At 36.6% G+C, this 27,449-nt stretch overlaps 1 protein-coding gene across 1 annotated transcript; it reads left to right on the forward strand.

Annotated features, from left to right (window-relative positions):
- Positions 1-888: 888 nt before the first annotated feature.
- pdcd4a (programmed cell death 4a) lies at positions 889-27,397 on the forward strand. The gene is made up of 12 exons (XM_067441633.1): positions 889-1,100; positions 1,276-1,349; positions 6,706-7,002; positions 7,539-7,636; positions 10,528-10,641; positions 17,023-17,244; positions 17,384-17,481; positions 22,912-23,026; positions 24,311-24,418; positions 24,545-24,655; positions 25,872-26,011; positions 26,145-27,397. The coding sequence occupies exons 2-12, from the start codon at positions 1,304-1,306 to the stop codon at positions 26,194-26,196; spliced, it is 1,401 nt and encodes a 466-aa protein (XP_067297734.1). The 5' UTR covers positions 889-1,100; positions 1,276-1,303; the 3' UTR covers positions 26,197-27,397.
- The last annotated feature ends 52 nt before the right edge of the window (positions 27,398-27,449 follow it).

Raw genomic sequence — 27,449 nt, forward strand, 5'->3', positions numbered from 1 at the left:
TGATAGGACTAAAGAAAAAAAAATACTATCAAGCATGTTTTAAAAACAGTTTAATTGCACAATTAAAGGGCAATACTTACACCAGTATCATGTGAATTATCTGTATACTGGAATCAGATGGGAACTTTGTAGTGGAAACGTTGTCGTGACAGCGACGTCTGGTGGCGTATTGAGGAATATAAAGGCTTTAATTGTATTTAGTAGGTGGAAGTCTACTAGCTTACTACTCTACAGAAACATTACAATATTGTAATGCTGCTTTAAATCTTTAGTTTTCCCTTTAAATTAACTATTGTATTCAGCAGCATTTACTTGAAAAACACAGCACTACTTGCAAAATAATAATCACATCATATAGTTTTACAGTTTAAAGTAACCATAGACAAGTTTGATCACATCAGACAGCTGTATGGACACGTAGCCTACATAGAAAAACTATAAATAGTTAGAAGGACACCGTCGGATGTCCAGAAAGCGTGAGATATATACAATTCTGCAAACTATAAGGCTAAATTGTACAAATTAAAATACAGTATGGCTTAACAAGGAATTTCCAAAAATTGATTTGTGTTTACCAAAGAAACAAACTCGTCAAACTCCACCTAGTTTACCTTTGCTATGAGATTGGACAATACAATTTAATTCACCACGCCCCGTTCAGGCTGTCAAATTACGAATCCAACACTACACTACGGCGAATGCTTCTCTCGTAAATATTAATTTAGTGATGCTGACGTTGCTTCGTTTGCTTTTTGGAACGTTTGGCCAGTCACGTAACGTTTTTAATATTCATGAGTCACAAGCCCCGTTCATTCGTCTACTTTAGAATGTCCTACTGGACCAGAGCAGAACGTAGTTAATATGCATGAGTCTCGCGCTACTCACGTCACGTGCTCTGCTCTGAGCTGTCTGAAGTTGAAAACACTGCCCATGTTATTGCTTCCTCTCTGCAACCTGCGTGCTGCAAATATATATATTTGTGTAGACATTTTTGACTGAGAATTTTTTTTGCCGAATCTTCTCATTTTCTTCAAGGACTGTTTACACTACCTGCTACCTTACTGTTAGATTTTAAGTGATAAGCGAGCCTTCAATTTAAGGTGAGGTTAAGCTCAATGCATTTAACGGTAACCTACGTTACTACTGAAACGTAAATTAAAACAGTCAGATAATTACATATGATCAAACAAAAGGTTTTTTCTGTTGTTTGTGTAAATAGCGTGAATTTGCACGTTTGACATTGACGTGGTTACTACTTGTTTCCGTGATTTGCAGGCTTAGGAGGACGGTAAACAAGCCTATAATGGCGACTGAGATTGAAGCTTGGACCACTGCCCCCCAAAACGATGGTACGAATATTAAACCTCTGATTGCCCTAACAACTAATCATTTATGTATTGGGCCTGTATTTGGCTCTTTAATGCATATGGTAGTTGGTCTTTTGCACGGTGCCGTTTTTGCAGACGACATATGGGCTTTGGTAGTGGTCATGTTCCACCATGTGCTCGGGTAGAAAGGCTTAACGTTATATACCAAATGTGTGGTATATGTTACACTTCTAGAAAAATAATCGTATTATTTTATCAGTATCAATATTTCAGTGGTGGTTAATGTGAGTGCATATCAGCAAGATAACTATTTCATGTAAAACTTTTTTGCGGAAGCATTTTATACTTTTTTCTTCTTTTTAAAATGGTTTATCTGATAAAACATAAAGTGGTGAAATAAAAACAACATTTTCCTCATATTGGACACAAATTTACTATCGTTCATAATGTGAACTCTACAGCTTGATAACAGTTGACAGCAAAACGAGCTAGCATAGATGGTAATGTTTATTGATGCAAATTTGGCTTATGAACAAATCAATATAGAATGACAAATTGTGTCATTAAATATATTTCTTTTATAATCACTTTTTTATATATTTAATCTTGTATACGATAAAACCATTAAGCTTCTTTGTTGAGGAAAATTTGCTACAATATTAAACTACGCCCCCTTGCTGAGATACCCGGATGTTTTTTTTCTTGCCACGTGAGGTTGAATATGAATATTTTGTAGATGTGTATATTTTTATGATTTTCTTTTATAAACACAGCGGCCTGATAAGTTCTATAAGAGTTATTATAAGTAGTATATGGTTGTTTTTGGATTGCACACAGAACTTGGCTTGCATTAGTTTCTGTTGTCTGATTACTATCACATGAAGCGTATAACCGACCAGTGTTTATGTAATATATATTTGTATTGTCATATTGACAAATATTGAGCAAAAACAAAATGTAAATGAAATGAAAATGTTAAAAGTTTTGGAAATCTTTCACCAGTACACACACACACACACACACACACACACACACACACACACACACACACACACACACACACACACACTTTTTACTATCTTTGTGGGGAATCTCCATATGCATAATGATTTTTATTCTGTACAAACTGTATGTCATATCCCTTTAATATCAACTTTAATACATTAGCTCATCCATGAAGATGATTTCTTTCAGTCCTGTCGGATTGCTTTCTGTTGGCTGTGGAGGTTAAGATGACAACTCCCATGATTCCACTCTCATTCATGGCATTATCAAGCTCCACCTTTGTTATTGTTTTGAATAAGTGACCTCTAGTGGTCAACTTGTATACTGTGCTTTGATGATGTATTGAAATAAGTCAATTGCACACATTACAAGAGCTAATTTCTACTGGATTGAATGTGTATTAAAAGGGGTACTTCAGCGCTGGGAAGATGAATCCGTATTTAAACTGGGTCATTAAAAGTGCTCTAGAATGATTTGTAACAATATGTTAAATTGTTTTAATTAAAAAAGAGCCTGTGTTCATGCGGTTGCCAGATTTCAGTAATTAAATCCCCCAAACAGAGCTTTACTGTGAATAAAACCCGTATTCTATCCGGTGTTTTACCTAAACTCGTCCAATCTGGCAACTATATACATTAGCTCTTGTGATGAGAGTCTGCCGTGTTTTCAGTTCATGCCTTTGGAAGCTTAACTTTCATAGAAATTAATTTGAGAAGTTAAAACACTTACATTGCTCAGCAATAGCTCCGTTTACATGAATGCCTGCAGCTGCGAGCTGAGGTGTGAGTGCGATCTCCCACCCCCATGCGCGGGTTGAAAACAAGCGGAAATAGCTCCCTCTGTTGGCTGTAGTCTTTAGCCTCTGGCCAAAAATTGCTCCGATGACGCAAATGGACAATATTTGCATCATTGGAGTAATTTTTCCAGAAATAAAATGCTTAAATCTCTCGTCTCAGGGTGATATGAGGGGGAGCACGATCATTTCTTGCATTTTTGCGACAGTAAAATGTGTGAAATGTTACTTCTTAAACGTTAATGCGAATATCACGTTCTGGATGAAAACCAGCTAATTATGGCTTAGACAATAAATGCACATAATTACTAATTAACAATAGGTTTTAATTTAATCCATAAATGGCTGATACATCAGGGCATCTCTATTTGGAAGACACATGTATTATTACAACCCGATCTCACGACAATTCATGCATATTTTACGAGGTGGCTAATACGTATACTTTTGTTGTTGCTAAATCTTCCCCTATTACGAATACCTGCCAATTTTTGGTTCCCTATAGAAAGGCAAATTTGCACTTCTGACTGTACAGTATGTGTTTAAGTTGAGTCTAATGTGTGTACACCACCAGAAGATTTCAGAGGTAAACAAGCCATTGTTGTCATAGATAAGACGTTTTCATTTTATCATGGCCAATGTTCCTTATTGACAGTTAAACTGCTGGTTAAACACACCCACCACACCTCCTGTTCCCTTGCTTGCTTAATACTTAATATAAAAAGGAATCAACATGGGGTTGTTATTGAGAGACTTTTTTTTTTTAGTTTTTTTTAATAGTTTTTTTAAAATAGTTTTTTTGTTGTTTTGTGTTGTTTTTTGTTTTTTTTATAACTGAATAAGTTTTACAGGACAAGCAACATTTTAAAGTTACACTTCTGATTTGGCCCTTCTTTGCCTATTTTGGCCTATGTGTTGCTGTTCCTGGCACTATGCAGGTTTAAATACTGTAGTAACTACAGTGTGGTTACTTTCTTAGTGACGGTAGCTAGTATTTAGAACGGGAGTATTTATTACCATGAGGGCCACTCCTACTTTCTCATGTGAATGTGCACCCCCACCCATGTAGACTGTACACTGCCATATGTAGTCAGGTTTGGCAGGAGCACTAGAGAGCCATCAGAAATAAGCAATGTCAGCTTTTCTGCCTCCTTGTGCTGCTGCTGCCCTTTTTAGCTTTTCATTTGCTTATCTTTTTATGTAGTCCAGTGAAAGCAGAAATATCTTGTTGGGGTTTACTCTCTAATGTTGTTTCAAAAACGTATGCATTTTCATTTTGATCTCTTTAAAACTGAGCAGCATGTGGTTTGTCAAGAAGTCTGTTTTTGGATGAACCTCAGCTCAAAAGTGGACTAAATTTTGATTATGATGTGCAATATTTTTTTACATTTATGAGAAGTACTGCATCCCATTTGCAGTATGCACTACACATATTGGGATATGAAGAAGTCAATCATGTCACCAGACAAAACAATCTGGTTTAAAATTACATTTTTATTTTTTATCTGATCTGTATGTAAGAAATATATTTCAAAATCATAAAATGGCCCTGATATGTCAGTAGACATTAATAAATCATGCTAATTTCAAATAGTCAGCAAAAAAATATTCTAAAATTCAAATGCATTTGTTTATCTTATTGTGAACAATGATTCCATGCATGATTCATTAAAGGAAGTGTATATAAGATTGTGTACTGGTACTGCAATCACTTTCAAATCAAATGACTGTAGAGCGGTGTTCCCCTCCCCCTGACTCGATGTTGCCAGATAGGCTGCAGGATCCAGCAGGAACGTTTGTAGCTGCAGCTGTGGTAACTAGAGCAGAGCTGGCAACCCGGATGCCGAAACACTACTGACACTACTGACTTTGTGAATAGTAGATAGGTGTAGTACAGAAACTTCAGGCCAAAACACAACACATCAATGTCAACATCAGTTGAGGGCTGCAACAACAACTTTTAAATGACACTATCCTGGTGGACTACTGTTGTCAGTGATATAAGTATTTGAAATGAACATGATTTCTTAATGTCTAGTGACAAATCAGGGCGATTTTTATGATTAATTGATATACATTTCTTACGTACAGTTCCTTTAAAAATTTTTAAGTAATTTTAAATCAGATTGTTTTGTCTGGTGACATGCTTGACTTCTCCAATCATTGAGTCTACTTAAACCCTGCTGCTTTCTTACAATTGACTGCAAGCTGGCATTCTGATCTGCCTTTATCTAATAAACAGCCAATGGTTAGAACCATATCCCTGTCCTACATTTTTTTCTTTTTTACTTGTATGTATGTCGCAATGTAGAAGAAAATATCTGTCACTACTTCCGTTTTATCATGAAATTAGTTTATTATTCTTTTAGTGTACCCATTCCTAAAGTAACAGTTCACCCCAAAATTAAAATGGTCAGAATCGCCCTGTTTATTTAAATTGGGCATCAAAGTAAACAGAAATAACTTGTGTACCATATACCAAGCTACACTACATCCAGTTCACTACACTCACAAATTCTTAATGTAAACATAATGTAAATAAAATATTTGTTTTGCAGTGTAGACAGCTTCATTATTTTACAGTGATTTACAGTTTCAGTGATTAGAAAGGGAGTGCTATTTGTGTGCTATCTGTAATAATCTGTTCAAAATAATTTAAGTTCATGCTGCTAAATTCACAATACAGAGTTAACCGTATTTAAAATGATGGCAAAATTCTAAATTGTCATAATTGACACAATTACCAAACAATGGACAGGACAAAAAAGTTAAAATAGTGAAATTGAAATTATGACCCGTCGTTGTATGAAGAATAATTGTAGATTCTTCAGATTCCTCATTGGTGCTCCATGATACAAAATTACATTAATACAAGTTTGAAAGATTTAAATAAAGGGCGAGTAAAAATACTCTTTTTTTGTTTTTGTTTTTTGAGAACTATTCCTTGAATTTCAGTTATCTTGCCCTTCCACATTGGTGACACACGAAGCAGTGCACTTTTTGAAAATATTTGGTAGTTTTTCTTTTTCTTTTCCCATATCATTTTAATCAGACATTAAGATTGGGCAAGAAGGCCTTGCAGGTCCAGGGCCTAAAATTCAGCAAATGAAATGCCTTGAATTAAGATATTGCTTGCTTTTAGGGCTGAGAACTAGAACATTGTTTTTCAAGGTTTATCAGATGTGAATATGAGACCTGACCAGGTGTATGAGAAAGGCAAACATTTCAGCATGATGAAATGAAAGCAGGTTGATGCAATATATAAAATGTCAATATTCTTACGTTTTGTGAATGTTTAGTACTCTTATCCCTGTTTTCACAGGTATAAAAAAAAGTCTAGTTTGAGACTAAAATGCATGCCTGAGCTGTTTTAACTGAAAGAAACTTGTGTGCCTAAATGATGTATACAACATAACAACATAAATCTGTTTTGGCCTTGTATTTTTTAGGAGCCTTAATTGTCTATATAGCAGTTTATACAAAATAAAAAACAGCAATATTAATTTCATAGTACACAACACCAAGTTTAAAATTTAAGCTTTCTTAATGGTTGTCCATTTCTGTCTGTGTCTGGTACAGGTGTGTTCTCACTGGAGAAAGAGCAGAACGAGGTGGATGGGTCTTATGGCACAGATGATCTGAACGAGTTGGAGGTGAATGGGAACTGGACTCCTCAGGAAAAGGCCTTGCATGAGGCCAGACTGAAAGCTAAGGCTAAGCGGCGCCTGCGTAAATCATCCTCCCGGGATTCCACTCGGGAATCACTTTCTGAATCGGTTTCAGGAGAGCTTACCGATCCACACAGTCCCAAGGGTAAAAACGCTGTAAATGACCGAAAGTCACGGGCTGGAAAAGGCAGAGGACTGCCCAAAAAAGGTGATATTGTGAAATAATTAATTTTTTTTTACTCTCTAATTATTTGTTTTACCAAGATATCAATTAATTCAAGGAAGATGGATACTATATTTAGATGTTAATATAAACCACAAATCCATTTTGCCTCAAGTGCCACAATTTTACAATGAAATAATTTTGATAGTAAATTTGGTTATATATGTGATGCGTGGTATAATCAAAATCTTTCATCCCTTACAGTATTCATCATCATGATATAGTTATTATTGCTAATTGTAGCAATTTTTATTATAAAAATAAAAATCCCCCCCCCCCCATTTTTATTATATATCAGGGTTGTAATTCCTGTTTTTTAAATTGATCTAAATTAATAATTAATAAAAAACAAAAAACAAATTTATGGATCCACACCACAAAATAATGTGGTAACAGATAACAGTCACCTCTTATGTTCTAGTGTCTATTGAATAAATGTTTTATATTTCAAAGTCCTTCCTCCTTGTCTTTTGCATTTGGCTTTCTTATAGCGGTTTTATACTGATTTCTCCTTTGAATAGGTGGAGCGGGTGGTAAAGGTGTGTGGGGAGCAGCGGGTATGGTATATGAGGTGGAGGAACCTGATGTTAAGGACCCCAACTACGATGAATCTGCACAGGTATTTATACACCTACTGTTTAGGTTTGCAGCCCATACATAAAGAATACTTGTACACTTAACGCAATATTTCTATTTTTTATGGATAATGAATTCACAGTGCCAGTCAACATATTTAGAATTTGGGGTAATAATTTAAAGAGAGTTTATCCAAAAATAAAATAAAAATAATTTACTCACCCTCATGTTGTTGCATATGATTTTCTTTTATCTGTGAAACACAAACTTCAAGCTCCAAAAAAGACAAAAAGTTTTATTTTCACTAGTTTCATCCAAGTCCTCTGAAGCAATGCAGCCACTTTGTATGATACAAATTTAAAGCTTCAAAGCACAAGTCTGCTGATTTTTAACCAGCTTTGTATTGTTACTATTCTGGCATTTAAATAAAAAGTGTGCTCTTTCTCTGTTAACTGCACCCAGATATCCCAGTTTATCTTTCAGCAAAAGTTCACCAGATGCAAGTAGCATGTCTGAATTTATAATACTCATAAAACAGTAGGCGAAAAAGTATGACCTACTACTTCTGACAAAGTTCAATCAAACCGGAAAAATCACTCATTTTGGCGCCCCTATGGACTGGTGGCGCCCCTAGCATTTGCCTATTCCGCCTATGCCACGGACCGGCCCTGATCTGAAGTGCATACAATTGTGGTCAAAATTGTTGGTACCCCTGGTAAATATGATCAAATATGGCTGTAAAAAATAAATCTGCATTGTTTATCCTTTTGATCTTTTATTAAAAAATATACAAAAATCTAACCTTTCATAAAAGTAATTTAATTGAAAATGAGGGTTGAATCACAATATGAAATTAATGCTTTTCTCCAAAACACGTTGGCCACAATTGTTGGTACCCTTTTATTAAATTCTTTTTACAACCTCCTTTTCCCAAGATAACAGCTCTGAGTCTTCTTCTATAATGCCTGATGAGTTTGGAGAACACCTGACAAGAGATCAGAGACCATTCCTCCATACAGATCCTCTCCAGACCCTTCAGATTCCCAGATCAATGCTGGCGCTTCTTCTCTTCAGTTCAGCCATACATCTTCTTCTATAGGGTTCAGGTCAGGAAACTGGGACGGTCATGGCAGAAGCTTCATTTTGTGCTCAGTGACACATTTGTGTGCTGATTTTGATGTTTGTTTTGGATCGTTGTCCTTATGGGAGATCCAACTACGGCCCATTATAAGATTTCTAGCAGAATCCAGCAGGTTTTGATTTTTTATCTTTTGGTATTTGCTAAAATCCATGATACAATGTGTCTGAACAAGATGTCCAGGACCTCCAGCAAAAAAATAGGCCCACAACATTAAAGATCCAGTGGTATTTTTAGCCGTGGGCATGGGGAACTTTTTATCCCTGTTTGCACCAAACCCATCTGGTAGATTTGCTGCCAAAAAGCTATTTTATAGTTTAATCTGACCACAGAACCAAGTCCCTTTTGACTTTCCAGTCATGTCTGACAACTGAATAGGCTGGAGTTTGTTTCTGGATGAGCGAGGAGATTTCAGGATTTTTAGGATTTTTCTGAAATCCCTCCAAAACAACATGTGGTGATGTAGGGGTTGTTTGATTTTTTTTTTTTTAGGCTTTCTGACCCCAAGACTCAACTAATCTCTGCGATTCTCCATCTGTTATCCTTGGAGAGTCTTTGTGCACTCAAACGTTCCTCCTTGCCGTGCATTTGGACAATGTACACACACGTCCTCTTTCAGGCAGATTTGTAACATCTTTAGTTAAATGGAGTTTCTTAATTATTGCCCTGATGGTGGAAATGGGGATTTTCAATGCTTTAGCTATTTTCATACAGCCGCTTTCTATTTTGTGAAGCTCAACAATCTTTTGCTGCACATCAGAACTATATTCTGTGGTTTCACTCATTGTGATAAATGATAAAGGGAATTTGGCTTTTATGCCTCCTTATATTTATACTCCTGTGAAACGAGACATAATAGCTGGACAATTTCATGTTCCTTGTCACCTTGGTGTGCTAAAAATGTAAATATTAATGTAAATATACTTTTACTCATTTAAATATTTTACTCATTTAAAATTCTAGGGGTACCAACAATTGTGGCCAATGTGTTTTAGGGAAAAGCATTTAAATGTGATTTACCCCCCATTGTCAATTATTTTACTTAAATGAAAGTTTTTTTTGTTGTTGTTGTTTTTTTAAATAAAAGATCAAAAGGATAAACAATGCAGATTATTTTTTACAGCCATATTTGATCATATTTACCAGGGGTACCAACAATTTTGACCACGACTGTATTTGTAAATGGCAGTGAACTGATGCTGTGGGTCACAGTGACAACATAGCAGATGTAGTATGTCCAAATTCCATTTATACTTAATAGAACATGCTGAAACATGTACGTTTCAAAGCAAATGTAGTATCTGCCATACAGAATGCGATGTCAGACACAGCCCATGTATACGTAGCCTAAATCAAATATGGTGACGTCGTTAACATCATTCCTGCATCTTGACATGAACACCAATGGGGTTTGATGTTTGGAATGGCATAAGGGTGAGGAAATGATGACAGAACTAAAATTTGTTGAACCAATCCTTTAAGAATCATCCTCTGGAAAACCCAAAGGCCTTTTTCAAAGAGTCAGTGATTCTCTTGTTCAGTTAAGTGGGATGTGAGCTAAAACGTTTTCTGATAACCCTGCTGGTATTCATGTGGTTTGAATACTGCTGTGATGTTAATATGTGCACTGTATAATCAAAGTGTTTTACAAACACAAATGGGCTATAGCAATGACCGTTTACTAGAGAGATCTACTAGGGCAAAAAAAGATGAAAACGTCATTATTATTTTGTATTTGTTATCCCTTTATGTTAAAGGTTTTTTTTCCAAGTCTCAGACTCTTGTTTGTTTATTAGGGAGTCACAGTGTATGCCACAGTAGTACCGGAGCTGGACGAGGGAGAACTTGAGAAGACTATCAACCCCATTGTGCAGGAGTACTTTGAGCATGGAGACACCAAAGAGGTGGAGGTGAGCTATAGCTTATCACAAAGCCAAGATGGCAAAAAAATTGTGCTGTTATTCTATTAAAAAAATTATGATTAATCACACATATTTCTGTAATTGATTAATTGCACCTAACATTTTGAAGTCTTTAAAGGTGCCCTAGAATGAGTTAAAACAATATTTTAAATTGTTCTCTGATATCTACATAGAGGGTACGGGACCTATTTAAGTGTTAAAATCATCAAGATACGGTTTTACAGGTCCATTTACAACCCCAGAAATGGTCCCCAGGATGTATTGCTTTGTTTTGCCTTATTTGGCAGGGTTATGAATATTAATGTGGAGTTTGGCTCTGATTGGCTGTTTCACTGCTCGGCTCCTTTCAGAGACAGAAACACATCTACCGTATACTGTTAATCGTGGAGAGATTATACATCCAACCTTATGTTTGATCCTGTTTCTGACGAAGATAAATATTTTGAGGAACGACTAAATGTTTTGAGATTGGAAATGGATGCTTTTGAGTGGCAAATTCAATCTTTATTTTCAGTAAGACCTGCAAAACGTAACGTCAGTACTATAATTTCAGCCTACATGTAAACTAGCATATAACATTAACTTTACACGTTAACTCATATCGTCAGCAGTCACAACTTTGTTTTTAGCATTTTAAAAACATTTGAATCACTGTGATGCATCACCGTTTGATTTTACAATAATAGCTTCTTCACTTTGAATCACAAACTTTAAACAGCTACCTGGGTACCGTTAGTGCACAAATAAGTTGTTTGTACTCCAGTACAGTAGCCTACAGTTTTTTTTTATTTTTTTATTTTTATTCTTTTTTTATTGATTTTTTTCCAGGTCCATTCAATACAGTCAGTGATGATACCTGTCATGCTTCTCGTTAATCCATCAGCATATGTAAATTAACAATCTTTAACACAGGACAAGCATCACAGGTTCGATAAACAGTTTCAAAGTAAGCAGGGACCCATTAGGCCTTCAATCTACATTACATTCACATAACCATTTTTTAGACATAGTAAAATCCGACCTAGAACTAAAACAAACATAATGGGGTAAACCTCAATGCCTCATAAAGCCCTCTACTGAGGGGAGAAGAAGAAAGAGGAGGAAGAAAAATAAATAAATAAATCCACTTTAAACAAATGATGGGCGTAATGGGGTGATATACGTTATCCATCTTTCCCATCTTTTCAAAAAAGTTTCCTGTTGCAGTCTCAAAGCAAAAGTAATCCTTTCCATCTTAAAAATATCATAGATAATGTCAATCCATTCCTCAAAGGTAGGTTTTCCTGGTTTTAACCACCTTCTAGTAATAGCTTTTCAGTTTGTTTGTTTTTTTAAAACAAATTGACGATGCCTTGTCAAATCACTACCGTTTCAACTTAAGTGTTGGAGAGGACGTTAGCTAGAAGGATCGAGTGAGCAATCTGTAAACAACTTAAATAACATAGTTATCTCCTGAGTTGTGTGTTGTTGATGAAAATATCCTATAGGCTAAATTATAATTCTATCCGACAAAAGGGATTGTCATATGTATCTACGGTTGTATTTTGTAGATTTGTATGACAACACTGGCAGAAAATAATATTAACTTTGTCACTACTTTTTAAAACTGAGTTTTCTATTGTTACTCTACTAGCATCTTGCATTAGATCTAAACAACACAGGATATTATCGTTAATGCTGTCTTGATAAGAAACTTCCAGCTTAATCAGAAATTGTTTAGACAGTCAATAAGTAAAAATCATGAAAAGGTAAATAAGTAAACGGATAAAATCACATAAATAAGTAAATAGATTAAATCACTACTTACTGATCACGTGGATATAATGAATTGCCGCTTCTCCAGTATCAGACGCTTAGTGAAGCCTGCTTGATATTGTCCAGGTTTGACTAACTGTCTGTGGTGTGAAATGAGCCGAGCCAAACAACTTAATTACTAATTAAGTAATTAAATAATACTAACTAATTAAATTGTTATCCGGTTATAGATAAACTTGCCCTTTTGACAGTTTTTTTTCAGTGGGAAGGGTATGAAAAGTCCCCACTTCCCCTGCACATCCTGGAACATGACATTTATATCCATGATCTGCCATTTTCACTTTCCTCACGTGATGCATGTGCTGCCGTATACAAATGTTGGGGGTGTACATATTAATGATCCCCAGCGATTGCATCACAGATGGCGTTATGTCGAGAATCGCCTGTTTTTCTGTGGTGTTTTTCACAAACAAGATTTACATTTGAAGCAGGAAATAATGCTGTTTGAGACTCACTGTATGTGATGTCCATGTACTGAACTCTTGTTATTCAACTATGCCATGCAATTAAATTTTTCATTCTAGGGCACCTTTAATATATTTTTTATATTGTAATAATTCCACATTTAATTTACTTTAATGACAGTATATTTTAACTCGTTGATGTATACAATCACAGTGGTGTGATCAGATTCACTCGTTTTCTCGATGCATCGATTACAAATCCTGACGATGCATATACATCGATCTTGAAACATGTATTTTTGAATCGTTGATTTGTCAATAATCGATTTAAAGTCAGATAGCGATTCAGTGCTTTAAAAAAAACCCATTAGATTATAGTTGATAATCTAGATAATAGATAATAATAGATAATTTCTTTCTTCTGCTGAACATAAAGGAAAATATTTGGAAGTAGTGGGGTAAAAAAAAAAGTCCATGGCTGCCAAGATCTGCTTGGTTACAAACATTCTTCCAAATATCTTCCTTTATGTTCAGCAGAAGAAAGAAATTCATACAGGTTTGGAACAACTTGAGGGTGAATAAATGATGACAGAATTCTGTAGGCTCATCTAGAATTTTAGAATCTAGAAGCTTGCGCGGGAAAGGGTTGAATATTTGTTGAAATATTTCAAATAAAAGCTTTCAATTTCAGGATTAATTAGGCTATATATCATGGCTCAACTCTATTATTTCTATTGACCAAGTCAAACTGGTTCAGACTTTTACTTCCCCTGGCAAAGTGCACAAAAGACTTTTTTGTTTTTGACCCATGTAACCTTGTAAACAGTGCTTTGCGATTTTTAGGTAGGCATAACAGGTCAAAATAAATTTAAAAAAAGTTATCTAACACTTAATAGACTTCCATGCATAAATTATAAATCAAATATAGATTAAGTAAGGGTTATACCATGGTCTGTTTTAATACTCGATTCTGATTGGTTGGAAGGTGTGCAGTAAAACCATTTAATGCACAGGTAGTTCCAGTCAGTTTGATTACAGTTTGAAATTAATCCGCCACTATAAACACTGGTAACCATAATAACACAGTTACGCTTGCAAACAGAGTGACAGTGGCAGACTGCAGTATCAGCCACGGATATGGCTATACGTATAACTTTACATATCTATGGCAATATTAAGTGACGTGAGACATGACGTGGCACACAGAAGCCAATGGCACATATGTCACTATGCGCAGGTATGTATACGTATACCTATCTATGACTATGGGCGTATTGGCACATCCATGGCACATGCAGTTTTCATTGTCATGTCACTGACATTATCGCGACAAACACTGACACGGACATGACACCTGCATGACACCGAGTTGTGGAACATGTCGCCTTGTGTCGTGCGTTTTTTACATTCTATGATGGTCGTGACACCTACACTGACAGACTCGAGCACTTATATTATTATTTAATTTAATGCATTAAATGTAATGTATCTTTATAGGTTGACGCGGGGTTTATTTCACACTAGGTTACATAATGATGATTAGTTCAAATAAAGATTGCCTTGTCACTGCAGTGTTGCCTGTCATTCATAAATAATTTTAATAAATCCATTAAATAATCATTAAGTTATGTTCGATATGCTTAAGCGACAAGGGGATCTTCAGACTGACATGAAGAGATCGCGAACGCATCTCTCTCTCTCTCTCTCTCTCTCTCTCTCTCTCTCTCTCTCTCTCTCTCTCTGATCTTTCTCTTTCAGTTCTCTGTGTCTCTCTTTTAATAATGAATTTAAATAAATGTGGTAATTTATTCATACAAAACCATTTCGATGGACTTTATTTAAAGCGACGGTGTGCTAGAACTAACGAGACGTAAGAAAACAACCGTCATTTTAACCCATCTCTTAAAAAACATCAGTTAAAAACACCTTCTACACCTCTAAAAACACCTCTTCGCCTCTATGCCGTGCATTAAAATCCTTTAATGCATGGCTGGCCGTGGATTATCCCGCTTATACCATGGTTATTTGCCAAGTTAAACAAGTTAAAGCTGTAACTGATGTTTTTTTAACAGACGGGTTAAAATGACGGTTGTTTTCTTAAGTTACGGCTCGTTAGTTCTAGCACACAGTCGCTTTAAATAAAGTAGAGCCATCGAAATGTTTTTATATGAACAAATTATCACATTTATTTAAATTCATTATTAGAGAGAGACAGAGAACTGAAAGAGAAAGATCAGAGAGAGAGAGAGAGATGCGTTCACGATCTCTTCATGTCAGTCTGAAGATCCCCTCGTTGCTTAAGCATAGCGAACATAACTTAATGATTATTTAATGGATTTATTAAAATTATTTATGAATGACAGGCAACACTGCAGTGACAAGGCAATCTTTATTTGAACTAATCATCATTATGTAACCTAGTGTGAAATAAACCCTGCGTCTTTAACCACATAGGCTACTAAAGACACATTACATTTCATGCATTAAATTAAGTAATAGGCTAATAAAACACAAAAAAATAAAACGGTTGGAAATTTCCTTTTTGGTGATTGTTTTCGTGAAATTAGACATGGAGTTTTCGAGGTTTATTAGGCTTGGAGGTGAAATTATGTTTCGCTTGCTTGTTGAGGTTCTAGATTTCAGATGTCGCAATGTCAGTATGTCGTAGGGCTAAAGACACTGTCACGCAAAAATAAAGTTTTATAGTAACGGACGCGACTGTTAATGCCTTATTTGTAGTCGTAGTGACCCGATTTATTTCGTGTTTTTCCTAGAATGGGTGGCGTAGGCTATTACAAAACATTTAGTGGTACGTGCCAATCAAATACAGACGTGACACAAATAACATGTTTAAAAAAAATATATTACTGACTTGAATGCGTTTTATTGACATCTAAAATACAACAAAATTAGGCTATTTATTTAGGATTTTGTGTTACGTCAGTATAGGTGCTCGAGTCTGTCAGTGTAGGTGTCACGACCATCATACACTGTAAAAAAACGCATGACGCACGGCGACATGTTCCGTAACTCGGTGTCATGTCAATGTTTTCGCGATAATGTCAGTGACATGACAATGAAGACCGCATGTGCCACAGATGTGCCAATACACGCTAGTCATAGACATGTATACATACCTGCGCATAGTGACATATGTGCCATTGGCTTCTGTGTGTCACGTCATGTCTCATGTCACTTAATGTTGCCATAGATATGTAACGTTCCGTATATCTATGGTTGATGCTGCCACTGTCACTCCGTTTGCAAGCGTAACTGTTACTATGGTTACCAGTGTTTATAGATGCGGATTAATTTCGAACTGTAATCAAACTGACTGGAACTACCTGTGCATTAAACTATTTTACTGCACACCTTCCAGCCAATCAGAATCGAGTATTTAAACAGACCATGGTATAATCCTTAGTAAAGCTACAAAGTTATTTAGTCAAGAGCAGTTAGTGATTTCCTCTTTTTCTTTTGTTCTTTTATTAACATTAAGGACAGACATTACAGCAGCAAGTTGCTGTCACCTTTAAGTCCTGCCTCACCTGTACATCACCTGTAACCCCAGCATCCTAGCCAAATTTGCCCATTGGCCTCTGTCCATCATGGCCTCCCAATCATCCCCATATACTGATTGCCTTCATCACCCTGTCTCCTCTCCACCAATAAGCTGGTGTGTGTGAGTTCTGGTGCAGTATGGCTGCCGTCACATCATCCAGGTGGATGCTGTACATTAGTGGTGGTTGAGGAGTTTCCCCCGTTCTATATGTAAAGCGCATTTGAGTACCCAGAAAAGCTCTATATAAATGTAACAAATTATTATTATTTTTATTATTATTATTATTATTTTACCTGACATGGCTCTGACACAGAATGGCATCCAATTTTCATACGGCTTAATTAAAGACTTTAACTAATTTAAGACCGTGCTTATGAGGATACTCAACAAAACATTCATTTTTTTCATAATGTATGTTTTTGTCTGTTCAAAAGAAACACTTCATTAGGCCATCATACTTGGTCTATTATACAGTATTCTAATTACTCTTTAGAATAGAAACTAGTTAATTCACCTCCCACCAGCTTTCAACATTCTTTGTAAGTTTGATAAGATAAACTTACCTCTGCTTCCTTCTTTGTCTGGTAGATGCTTCTCAAAGAACTGAACTTGGGCCATCACAGATATGAGTTCTCCTCTTTAGCTGTGTCTCTGTCTCTGGAAGGCAAGGCCAGCCACAGGGAGCTCACATCACGTCTTCTCTCAGACTTGTCTGGAAAGGTGCTCTCTGAGAGGGACATGTCACGTGCATTTGACAAAATACTTAAAGAACTGCCAGACCTCATCCTGGATACACCGGAGGCCCCACAGGTAAAGGAGAAATGTTAATATGACATCATTAAAAATGCCATTTAACAAGTTCATTTGAAATGGAATATTCCGCTTTGATTTATTCATTATGTCATTCCAAACCTATATGAGCTCCTTCTGGTTCCTTTCTTTTCTTCAGATGCTTGGCCAATTTATTGCGAGAGCAATTGCTGACCATGCCTTACCTATGAGTTTCCTCGACTGTTACAAAGGCAAGGTGGATTGTGACCATGCCAGGTAAGCTTGATGTGACAAGCCTTGGTTATTTGGGTTATATGCTAAGATATTTACCAGCAGTCTTGTGTCTAGATTGAGTAAGTATTTTGATACTGTACGTAGCTGTGGAGACTGCTATTGATGACAAATGCTTTTGCTTTGTAACAATGATTCATGCTTGTAGAAGTAACATTTTATTATGTTGTGGCACAGATGTAAAGAAGCTCATCCCAATAAGAGTGAACCCACAAGCAGACTAATCAATTTCGGCTACTAGTCACTTAAGCAGTTTTGCTCATAGGGATTTATGAATGGTATGCATTTGAATTAAAAACTTAAAATAACTACTATATGGTAATTAGGGGCCAAGCACCGAAGGTGCGGAGGCACCTATTGAAACCGTTGTCGCACTTTCTTCTTCCGCCATGGAGGTCTATGGCAGCCCATAGAACCGATTGCGGGAAAGTTGTAACGATTTGACATTCTGATAGAGGGCAGTCCCAACATTAAATACACCAATTTTGGTGTCTCCAACTCAATCCCTCTAGCGCCACCACCTGTCCAAAGTTGCACTCATGTTTATGCTAATAACTTTTGAACCTTAAGGGCTAGAAACAAAATTCTTGTTTCCTCAGATTTCTGAGCTCCTGCCAATCCGAAAGCACCCTATGACGTCATTTCCGACATTATATGTTTCCCGCCATTTTGAATTTCCCCAAAATCCTACTTTTGCGAACTCGTCCTAGACTGTTCGTCCGATTTGCATGAAAATTGAACCAGATCATCTTCAGCCAGTGTCGACAAAAAGTTATGGAATTCAAGTTGATTCGTCAAATCTTTTCCGTTAAACGCGCAAACAAATTTTACGTAGCGCTTGCGAAAACAGACGTATGGCTGTATCTCCGCAACGCTTTATCGTATTCAGACCAAACTTGGTACATGTCGGCACAAGCATGTCTTGAGGCAACCTGCTGCGTTTCGGCGCAGCGCCACCTACTGGCCCGGAGATAGGAAAAATGGCTATTTTTGCTTTTTTTTGCTGAACCGTTTGCCCAAAAATCACAAAAGTGGTCTCGTCAGATTCGAGACGTCATGCCGAGTCGACTGATGTCCAATTTTACCATGTCGGCCATTTTGGCTGTCGGCCATCTTGAATTATGTGCCAAAATGCTGTATTTTATGAACGCATGAACGGATTGTTACGAAACTCGGCATGGGTCATCACCACGATGCCCTGAAGTAGCCTGAGAAGTTTCGAAACAGCGCCACCTAGTTGAGATTTTTTTTAAAAAGTGCTTATAACTTTGGGTGTGGTTGACTTATTTTCACGGGACTCATCTCCTTAGACTCCTGAATCGTTGCCGAGTCCAACGATACCACACTTGCCAGGTTTCTGCGTATGGTTTGTGCACCGTTGTAATTTAGCGCTTTAAGAAAATTAGCCGATATCTTCGAAACCACTGGTCCGATCGAGACGAAACCAGCGTCAGAAGTTCGGAAACATAGGTCGCTAGGCACAGTCGTGAGGCCAAATCTCAAAATTTTGATAGTAAGGGGTAGTAAAATCCAATCAAAGTCAGGCGTCAGGCTGAAACCCTATTGGAACTGTTCATTTCCCCATGATGCATCATTTTCCAGCTAAAACTGCTCGGGCAGACCAAACCGTAAGTCGTAGAGACTTGAAACTTTCAGGGCTGGTAGTACTCACAACCACTGCAGACGTCACCGAAGCCCGCCCCGATCGGCCTGACGGGGGCGCTACAGCGATCAAAAGTACGAAACGGCGACCAAAAGTACGAAACGGCTCATAACTCCTCAGCCGTAAGGCTTAGCCTCGAGTGTCTTATATTGCTGGAATCCTTGGCTCGAGACGGACAAAATGCATATCTCGGATTTGCTCGCCCTTCAGGCGCCAATTTCGAGATATTTTAGGTTTTTTGTAAAACCTACTTTTGCAAATTACTCCCAGCTTATTTGACTGATCGGAACCAAACCACTGCAGAAATGTTCTCTGGAGAGAGACTATCAATAATTATAAAAAAAAAAAAACATTTTGATTTATGGTTGCTAAGGGGAGCCAAAATGTTTGATGTGACAGGGACCTTATTTAATAAAATGGCTATAACTTGTGAACAGAACGAGATATTTCCACCAAATTAAGGTCACGTGTGAGTGAGATCAGTCTGAGATCACATGAAAAAAATCGCAACGATTGATCACTTGGTGGCGCTATAACAGGGGAAAAACTCATGAAACTGGCAATATACGCACCCAAACATTAGTCAGATGAAAATGGGCATTCATTGTCTTTATCCTTGGTGCCATGATAGTCTATGAGGACAATGGCGTATCACAAACAAAGCATACTTCATTGGCGCAATGCCCTGAAGGAGCCTGAGAATTTTCAAGCCAGTGTTTTTCACAGTATTCACCTCATTAGACTCCTGAATCCTTGCCGAGTCCAATAATACCAAACATTCCTGGTTTCACCTTATGGTTTGTAAAAAGGTGTACTTTAGCACCTAAAAAACCTTTGCGAATGTAGGAAACAGTTAGTCCAATTAAAACAAAACCACAATAGGAAATTCTGAATACTTACATAGGTCAATAGCTAAACAATAATGACCAAAACAAAGCCAAAATTTTGGAAGAAAAAAAAAATCCAATCAATGCAGCCCATGCTCTCAAATATATTTTGCTATAACTTTAAAAGAAAGTTAGATATTTACAACAAATTTGACATATATTTATGGACCCCTTTGAGGACACCTAAAAAAGCTATGATATTATATTTTTCCTTAGTTAATTTACCTATGAATGCTCTTTCCCATCTATGATCTAAGTTTATTTGTTTATTTGGATTCCCATTAGCCAATACCTAGGCAGTGACTACTCTTCCTGAGGTCCCAAAAAGTAAAAAATACAAAACTACATTGAAGCTGCAAGAGGAATAAAAGGGTCCTCGCAACTGTGCCACCACTACCTTGTGGTTGTAGGAACACAGAGCACGGTGGGCAATATGCATTTAAGTATATAAAAATAGGAGGACTATATCAATCATTTGTATTTACCACACTTCCTGCTACTGGGCTGTACTCTGATCAGAGGGTGGACCTGTGCCAGGACATGACCAATGCATCCCTGAAATGTCTGAAGAGAGTGTGTCAATTAAACTCTGCCCTGTAAATGCAGACTCGAAAAGACATCCTTATAAACCTGTCTCCGGCACGACAACTGTAATCCATCAAATGATCTTACGAATATCTATTTATCTAATATGACTTCTGAACTGTAATGTTGCCAGTTTAAAAGGTAAAAAATAATCATACACTGTTATACGCAAAATAATAATCATACACTGTTTGTTCGTCGGCCAGAGGAGAACTGGCACCCCGACTTAGCCTGGTTTCTCCCAAGATTTTTTTATCTCCATCCTGGCCCTGAAGGAGTTTTGGTTCCTTGCCACCGTTGCATTTGGGTTGGCTTGCTCAGTTGGGGACACCTAAATTTCAACTATATTACTGATCTGCCCGCATTGACACTACATGATAATTGAAATTAGCTGGATAACATCACCAGTTTCAACAGAGCAGTTGTACAAAATCTGTTGCATTATTTTCCTGTTAAAACTGTGAAGCTGCTTTGAAACTGGACTTGTTAAAAGTGCTATATAAATAAAGGCGACTTGACCAGCTAGTGGCACTATGAATAACTAAAATTTTGCCGAAACATCAGACTTTGTCAGGATACCACGGACATGTTCAACAAAACTCAAGATCTTTGAAATTTAACATCATTAAGTCTATTAACTATTAGACTGACCAAATATGATGTTGTTTTGGTTCAATCTTAATAAGTAGTTAATCATAATTTACTCTTGCCCACAGGTGACAATATAACTGACTAAATATTGACATGTAGACCAGCCATCAGTGCTCGGGCCCTAATTAAATCCACAACAATAAAATGAAACATACAAATCCCATTAAATGTCCCTTCCTTTTAAAATTCATTTTACTTCTAAAAATATGTAATATCTAATAGTAGTTCATTCTATATTTTCATTCCGATCGAGACGAAACCAGCGCCGGAAGTTCGGAAACATAGGTCGATAGCTATACACTAATTCCCAAATGTCAAAATATTGATAGTAAGGGGTAGTAAAATCCAATCAAAGTCAGGTGTCAGTCATTTTTTACGTGTTTTTTTCATACAACTGTTTATAACTCCAAAACAAAATGAGATATTTTCACCAAACTCGACACACATATGTATGGGCTCACTCTGAGGACATATAAAAAATGGTGGGATTGTGCCTCTTGGTGGCGCTATAATAGAACCAAACATGAAATTCCCATTGACTTCAATGCAGTATTAGGGTATAAAATGCATATGCTATACTTTACGAATGCATTAGTGTATAATTACAAAACTCAGTATGTGTCTTCCGCTCTATGTCCTGAAGGTACTCAAAAAGTTTTCGGGCAACGCCACCTTGTGGTCAAAAGTTGTAATAAAGTGTACAAAAATGCTAATAACTTTTGATTAAATTAGCCTATTGCAATGAGACTGGTTATAAATCATTCTATGGCTCATGCCGAGAACATAGATACCAATTTTTCCCATATTTGGCAAACCTCTCTCCCCTCTATCTTGTTACTGGTTAAAAACCTACTTTTTCAAACTCATCCTAGACCGTTTCTCCAATTTTCACCAAAATTAAATCGTATCGTCTCCAGACCATGTGAACAAATAATTATGGATTTCGTGTTGATAGACAAAACAGCTGTATCTCTGCAATGCTTTGACATATTGACACCAAACTTTGCATGTGTCATTGTCTCCTCAATCTGACTACACCACATCAGTTTAGTAACAGTGCCACCTATTGGTCGAAAATGATAAACCATTAAATCATTATTATTGACTGTATTTAAAATTGTACTGCTTTTTTGCCTAAAATCAACTTAATAATTCTTTAATGGCTCATTGTTGCAGTTGGTTTGACACTTCCAGCCATGCTGGCATGTCTTGTCTTCTTCTTTGCGCTTGGCCCCGACAATTGCTGCTTGCAGCTATATTTGTTGTTATTATTACTGTATAGTGATTGTTTTTGACAAAATTGTGACATTATTGTAAACAATGTATTGAAGTGATACTTCTGATTGCTATGAATATAGCCATTGCTGCTGATATGACATTAAAACATAAATAAATAAACTACTATAAGAACTAAAGTGGTATAATTGTGCTTTCAACAGTCACTGTAGCTTGTGAGCAGTGAAGATAATTACTCACACTACATGCTATGGGGTTCTAGGTTGAATAAGGTGTTCATTTTGTCTAAAGTGTAAAATCATTTAATGCATTCTTTTTTTTCTGTATTATCTGCTTTTGACCAGCTGACATACTTTTCCCATGCTTGTGTGTTCATGTATGTATTACTGTTAGAGCTGCACTGGACAGAGCATCAGTTTTGCTGTCCATGAAGAGGGAAATCATGCGGCTTGATAATGTGTGGGGAGTTGGTGGCGGCCAGAGGCCTGTCAAACATCTCACCAAAGAGGTAAAGTGAAGGCCGGATGTATTTCAAATCATAAGCCTATCCTATGATCAGCCAATCATTCAAGTTCTTTTAAACAATTCAAGCACTATAAGACACAAAAGAGAACAAAATTTTGTACCGGCATGCTGTCTGTGAAATGTGAGCACAGAAAGCCACTTCTTAGATGGCATGGCAGTACTGATTTGAATTGTCTTTTGTATTTATTGCATTTAAATAAACAAAACACGAAATGGTGTCAAAATGGCAGTATTAAAAGAGATTCAAGATGAGAATAAACACGCACAAAACATATTTAGGCAAAAAATTACTTCCAATCTGAGAACATACATTACCCTTTAAAGGTCCTGTTTTTCATGTGTTTTTGAAGCTTTGATTGTGTTTACAGTGTGCAATATAACATGATTTCATGTTTTGCGTGTAAAAACAACAGTATTTTTCACACAATTTACTTATCTGTATACCGCTGTTTTCTCTGTCCTAAAAACAGCCTGATGATTTCCTTGTTTTATTAAGTCCCTCCTTCAGAAGTACGTAATGAGTTCTCATTGTGCCAGCGGGTAGTGTTGTGATGCGACAGGAGCTTAGGCACCGCCTCTTACCATAGCGGGGAGATGCACGCGCCCGTTCTCCACACCCCCTTTTTGGCGTATTCTTGTGGGCGGAGGGTTAGTCAGCAAACTGTTCTAGTGACGTCATTACATCCCTGCACTTCCTGCTGTAGTCCAAACCGGCTGTTCGCTGTAGGCTTTAAAAGGGAACTTCTGTTAAATAAAATATCTCGCTTGGCATTGAACTTTGAGCATTATAATTTTACAGGTATTATTTATGCTCTAACAGCAACATTACACACTAACTAAAGTTTGAAAGATGGGATCACGAAGAACAGGACCTTTAACAAAGTTTACTGTTAGCCTAATAGCTGAGGAGCCACATTAGAAAGAATGGCTAATAGTTAGCATAGTAAGCTAACATGACATAAGAAAACAAATGCAGACCCAGTCAACTTCGAAATGTTGTTTCTCTGTAACGGTAGCAAATATCAAATGACAGCCAAGCAGAATTACAGAAAATTATAAATAGAGTATTGTTGGAATCAGCATAACCCATGGAATGTAATTACACAAAGAAAACAAAAAAAGTTTTGGTGAAATGCTAGGTGACACCTTGCAATTTCAAACCTTCAAACTTCTTAGGCACAAAACATATAAATGAAGAAACTCATGTTTTGTTCAACATCCTGCACCTTCTTTGTTTTTTTATACATTGTTGCTGTTTGTTTTACAGATGAACCTGTTGCTAAAGGAGTACCTGGTGTCGGGCGTGCTCTCTGAGGCTGAGCGCTGTCTGCGAGATCTAGAAGTGCCACACTTTCACCATGAACTGGTCTATGAGGTGTGGATGAACATTTCACGTTTGAAGTATAATTTAAATTAAAAAATGTTAAATAATAAAACATTATTTAATCTTCCTGTCACTTACCTGATTTCTGTCACCTGTTTTTCTGTCTGGTTGATTTAGGCTGTGGTTATGGTACTAGAGTCTACGGGTGACACAGCCATACAGATGATGGTCAAACTCCTCAAGGTGTTCTGGCAAACCGGCCTCATCACTCTGGATCAGATGAACAGGGTTTGTTCAAACGTGACATTGTTTTTTTTTTAGCTATTATGTAGTTGGGTGATTTTACACTGTTACCAATTAGCTAAAAACTGTCGAAACATTTTAACATTATTGTTCTAGTAATTTCAGAACTTAATGATTGTTTATTATTGTTATTATTTAATTATTAGCCAACAGATGGTACTGTTTATAATGGTGTATAAACATTGACATTATTGGAAACACATCTTTAATGATTCTAAATTGATTCAGAAAAGTTGAGATTAGTTTTTCCGCATGTGCAATGGCACTTGTATGTGCTAGAGACAGCTGTTTTCTGCATGCTGCCAGTTTTGCACGCATCCACACACACAAAATCATCGAACGAGTATATAAACTTGCATAAGGTTTCATGGTTCAAGCTCAATTAAAAGGGCAATCGTAGACTTTGCTGCACAGGTTACGGTTTCACCTGCTGGTATTTTAGTGTTTTCCATTCTAAATGCTTTATGAGGGCATTATTTATGCCATTTGAGATGGTTACAAATCACTTTATATTTGCTTTATATTTTTTTTTATAGTATTTTTATGTTTTAAAATATTTCATAATTAAGTTAACATACAATTGTTAAGATTTATTAGTATTTTTTTAATAATACTGTTTTTTTTAATAGTACTTGTATGTTTTTTTTTTTAAATAATTTTTTATAAAATGCACAAATAAATGTTATATTAAAATTCAGATCTTGAAAATAAATGAAACGTGACTTGAAACGTGAAAGATGACTTTTTCCAATAATCCAGTCTGTTCTTCTTTGGACCATGCTTGTATTCAAAACAGTTTGCTTGTAACATCAGCAGAAGTTTCTCAGCAAAGCTTGTTGAGTATTTACATCCAACTTGATCTGGTCATTTGAAGGTTGCAGGTTCAAATCCTGCAGAGGACAGTCTGAGAGAACCATTATTATTTTGCTTGTGAGCAAGGGACATAAACCCTCATAGCACATCCCTGTACTTTTTATTTATTCATTTGTTTCTTCTTTTTCTATATTTTTAATATCCTATCATTAAACTTTACAGTTATAATATTTTAGCTTTTAGCTGCTCAAAACAATCAATAATTTAATTCCACATAATTCAATAGTCAGGTTAAATATGGAATTGCTCCGACATGGTTAGCAACATTTTTCCTACAGTGATCCTGGATGTTTGTGAGAGAATTAATTTGTTTGTGTGTTATACACAGGGCTTCCAGCGTGTATACGATGAGCTGCCAGAGATTAACCTGGATGTGCCTCATGCACACTCCATTATGGAAACCTTTGTGGACCTTTGTTACCAGGAGTCAGTCATTACTAAGCAGCTGAGGGATTTCTGTCCAACCAGGTCAGAGACTTGTCTTCCATGTTTACTGATGTTCTGTAGAGGATACATTTTTTTTTAAACTGTCTACTATGTAATGGTCATTTTCTTCCTTTAAACACTAGCTGAATAACTGATGTATTATTGTGGCCAACAGGGGGCGTAAGCGCTTCGTGAGTGAGGGCGACGGAGGGATCGTGAAAAGTTAGAAGAATCAGGAGAGCTCTGGCAGGACCCTGATGGTGAGCAGGCTGGGATCTCCTGCACTTCCCTGGGAATCTGTCTTCATTGTCTTCATTGCTCATCTTCCGAGTACCCTGAGATATTCAGCCTCAGAAATGATATCATCATCATAGAGAAGAGTGACAACCGAGAAATTTTCTCTTCTCTATTACAGGTTTTGTTTCATTTTGTTTGAATTTATATGCGTTTGTATGCAGCATAAATGCTGCAGTGAAGAAAAAAAGTGAGGGGAAATCAGCAGCTTCAGATGGCCATGGAATACAGTTTGGGTTGAGGGATTCATTTTGCTTTCTCTTTTTCAGCTTAAGTTGTTTTTCTGTTGTTTTTGTTCACAAGTGTTCACTTGTTAGTGTTCACAGTGATCTCCCAACGTTTAGTTTTTTTTTTTGTGCAATGTAATGCATAAAATATGAAGTACTTAGAAAAAGGTATTAAAATAATTTGTGCTATTCAAATGAAGTACTTAATCAAACTGTTGGGCCAAAATACAATATTTTATGAAGCGATTGGGGTCACTTCTAATGGTTTTCATTTTTTTGCATGTTTATCTTCAAATTTGTCTTATTGCATAAAGAAACCATTTGTTTACAGATTCACAAGGATCTGGGAGATTTCTTGGTTAACTGCATAAAGACACTTTTTTGGGGGGGTTTCTCAATGCTTATTCAATGGTTTATGCCAAATGCATGTCAAAAAATTGTAATTCTAATGTTTCAGGCTAGTTTTGACATCAGAAAGGGCCTTTGAATGTTTTAGCTGCTGAAGAATGGAGGAGAGATCATCATCACCTCTCAGTCAGGCCGATGCCTGTGAGACTTCTGTCACCCATTTTCATGGCAGCCTAAAGTTTTGTTACCTTGATTGATGAAGTTCAGAGTAACCATTTTTAGTCCTCGTGTTTATTTGGACAGAGAAGCCAGCTGAGACAATTAATGAAAATATCTTTATCATTTTTGAAGTGGTAAATTTTTCAGCAATCAATACTTGTGGTCTCAATTATAGTATCATGGGAGGATTTTTTTTTTTTTACTGTTATGCAATCAGTCTTTGTATCTGCTTGTTCATGGGACACTTTGTCAAAGCAAAAACATTTTGTCAACCAGCATTTCCAGAGTTCCAGCATTACATTTTGACACTAATTATTTCAATAAAGATTCATAATGCTCATATTCATGTTTTTTTTTCAGTCAGTCTATGCAAAGTGATTTCTGTGTACAGT

Source organism: Pseudorasbora parva, chromosome 4, assembly GCF_024679245.1.
Source record: "Pseudorasbora parva isolate DD20220531a chromosome 4, ASM2467924v1, whole genome shotgun sequence".
NCBI classification, from domain to species: Eukaryota; Metazoa; Chordata; class Actinopteri; order Cypriniformes; family Gobionidae; genus Pseudorasbora; species Pseudorasbora parva.

Bases quoted from the DNA above. Each gene is read 5' to 3' on its own strand.
- pdcd4a (XM_067441633.1), top strand. From the start codon at position 1,304: ATGGCGACTGAGATTGAAGCTTGGACCACTGCCCCCCAAAACGATG. The intron at 7,637-10,527 runs GTATTTATACAC...TTTGTTTATTAG, and splicing joins ACTACGATGAATCTGCACAG to GGAGTCACAGTGTATGCCAC. The intron at 17,482-22,911 runs GTAAGCTTGATG...TATTACTGTTAG, and splicing joins GTGGATTGTGACCATGCCAG to AGCTGCACTGGACAGAGCAT.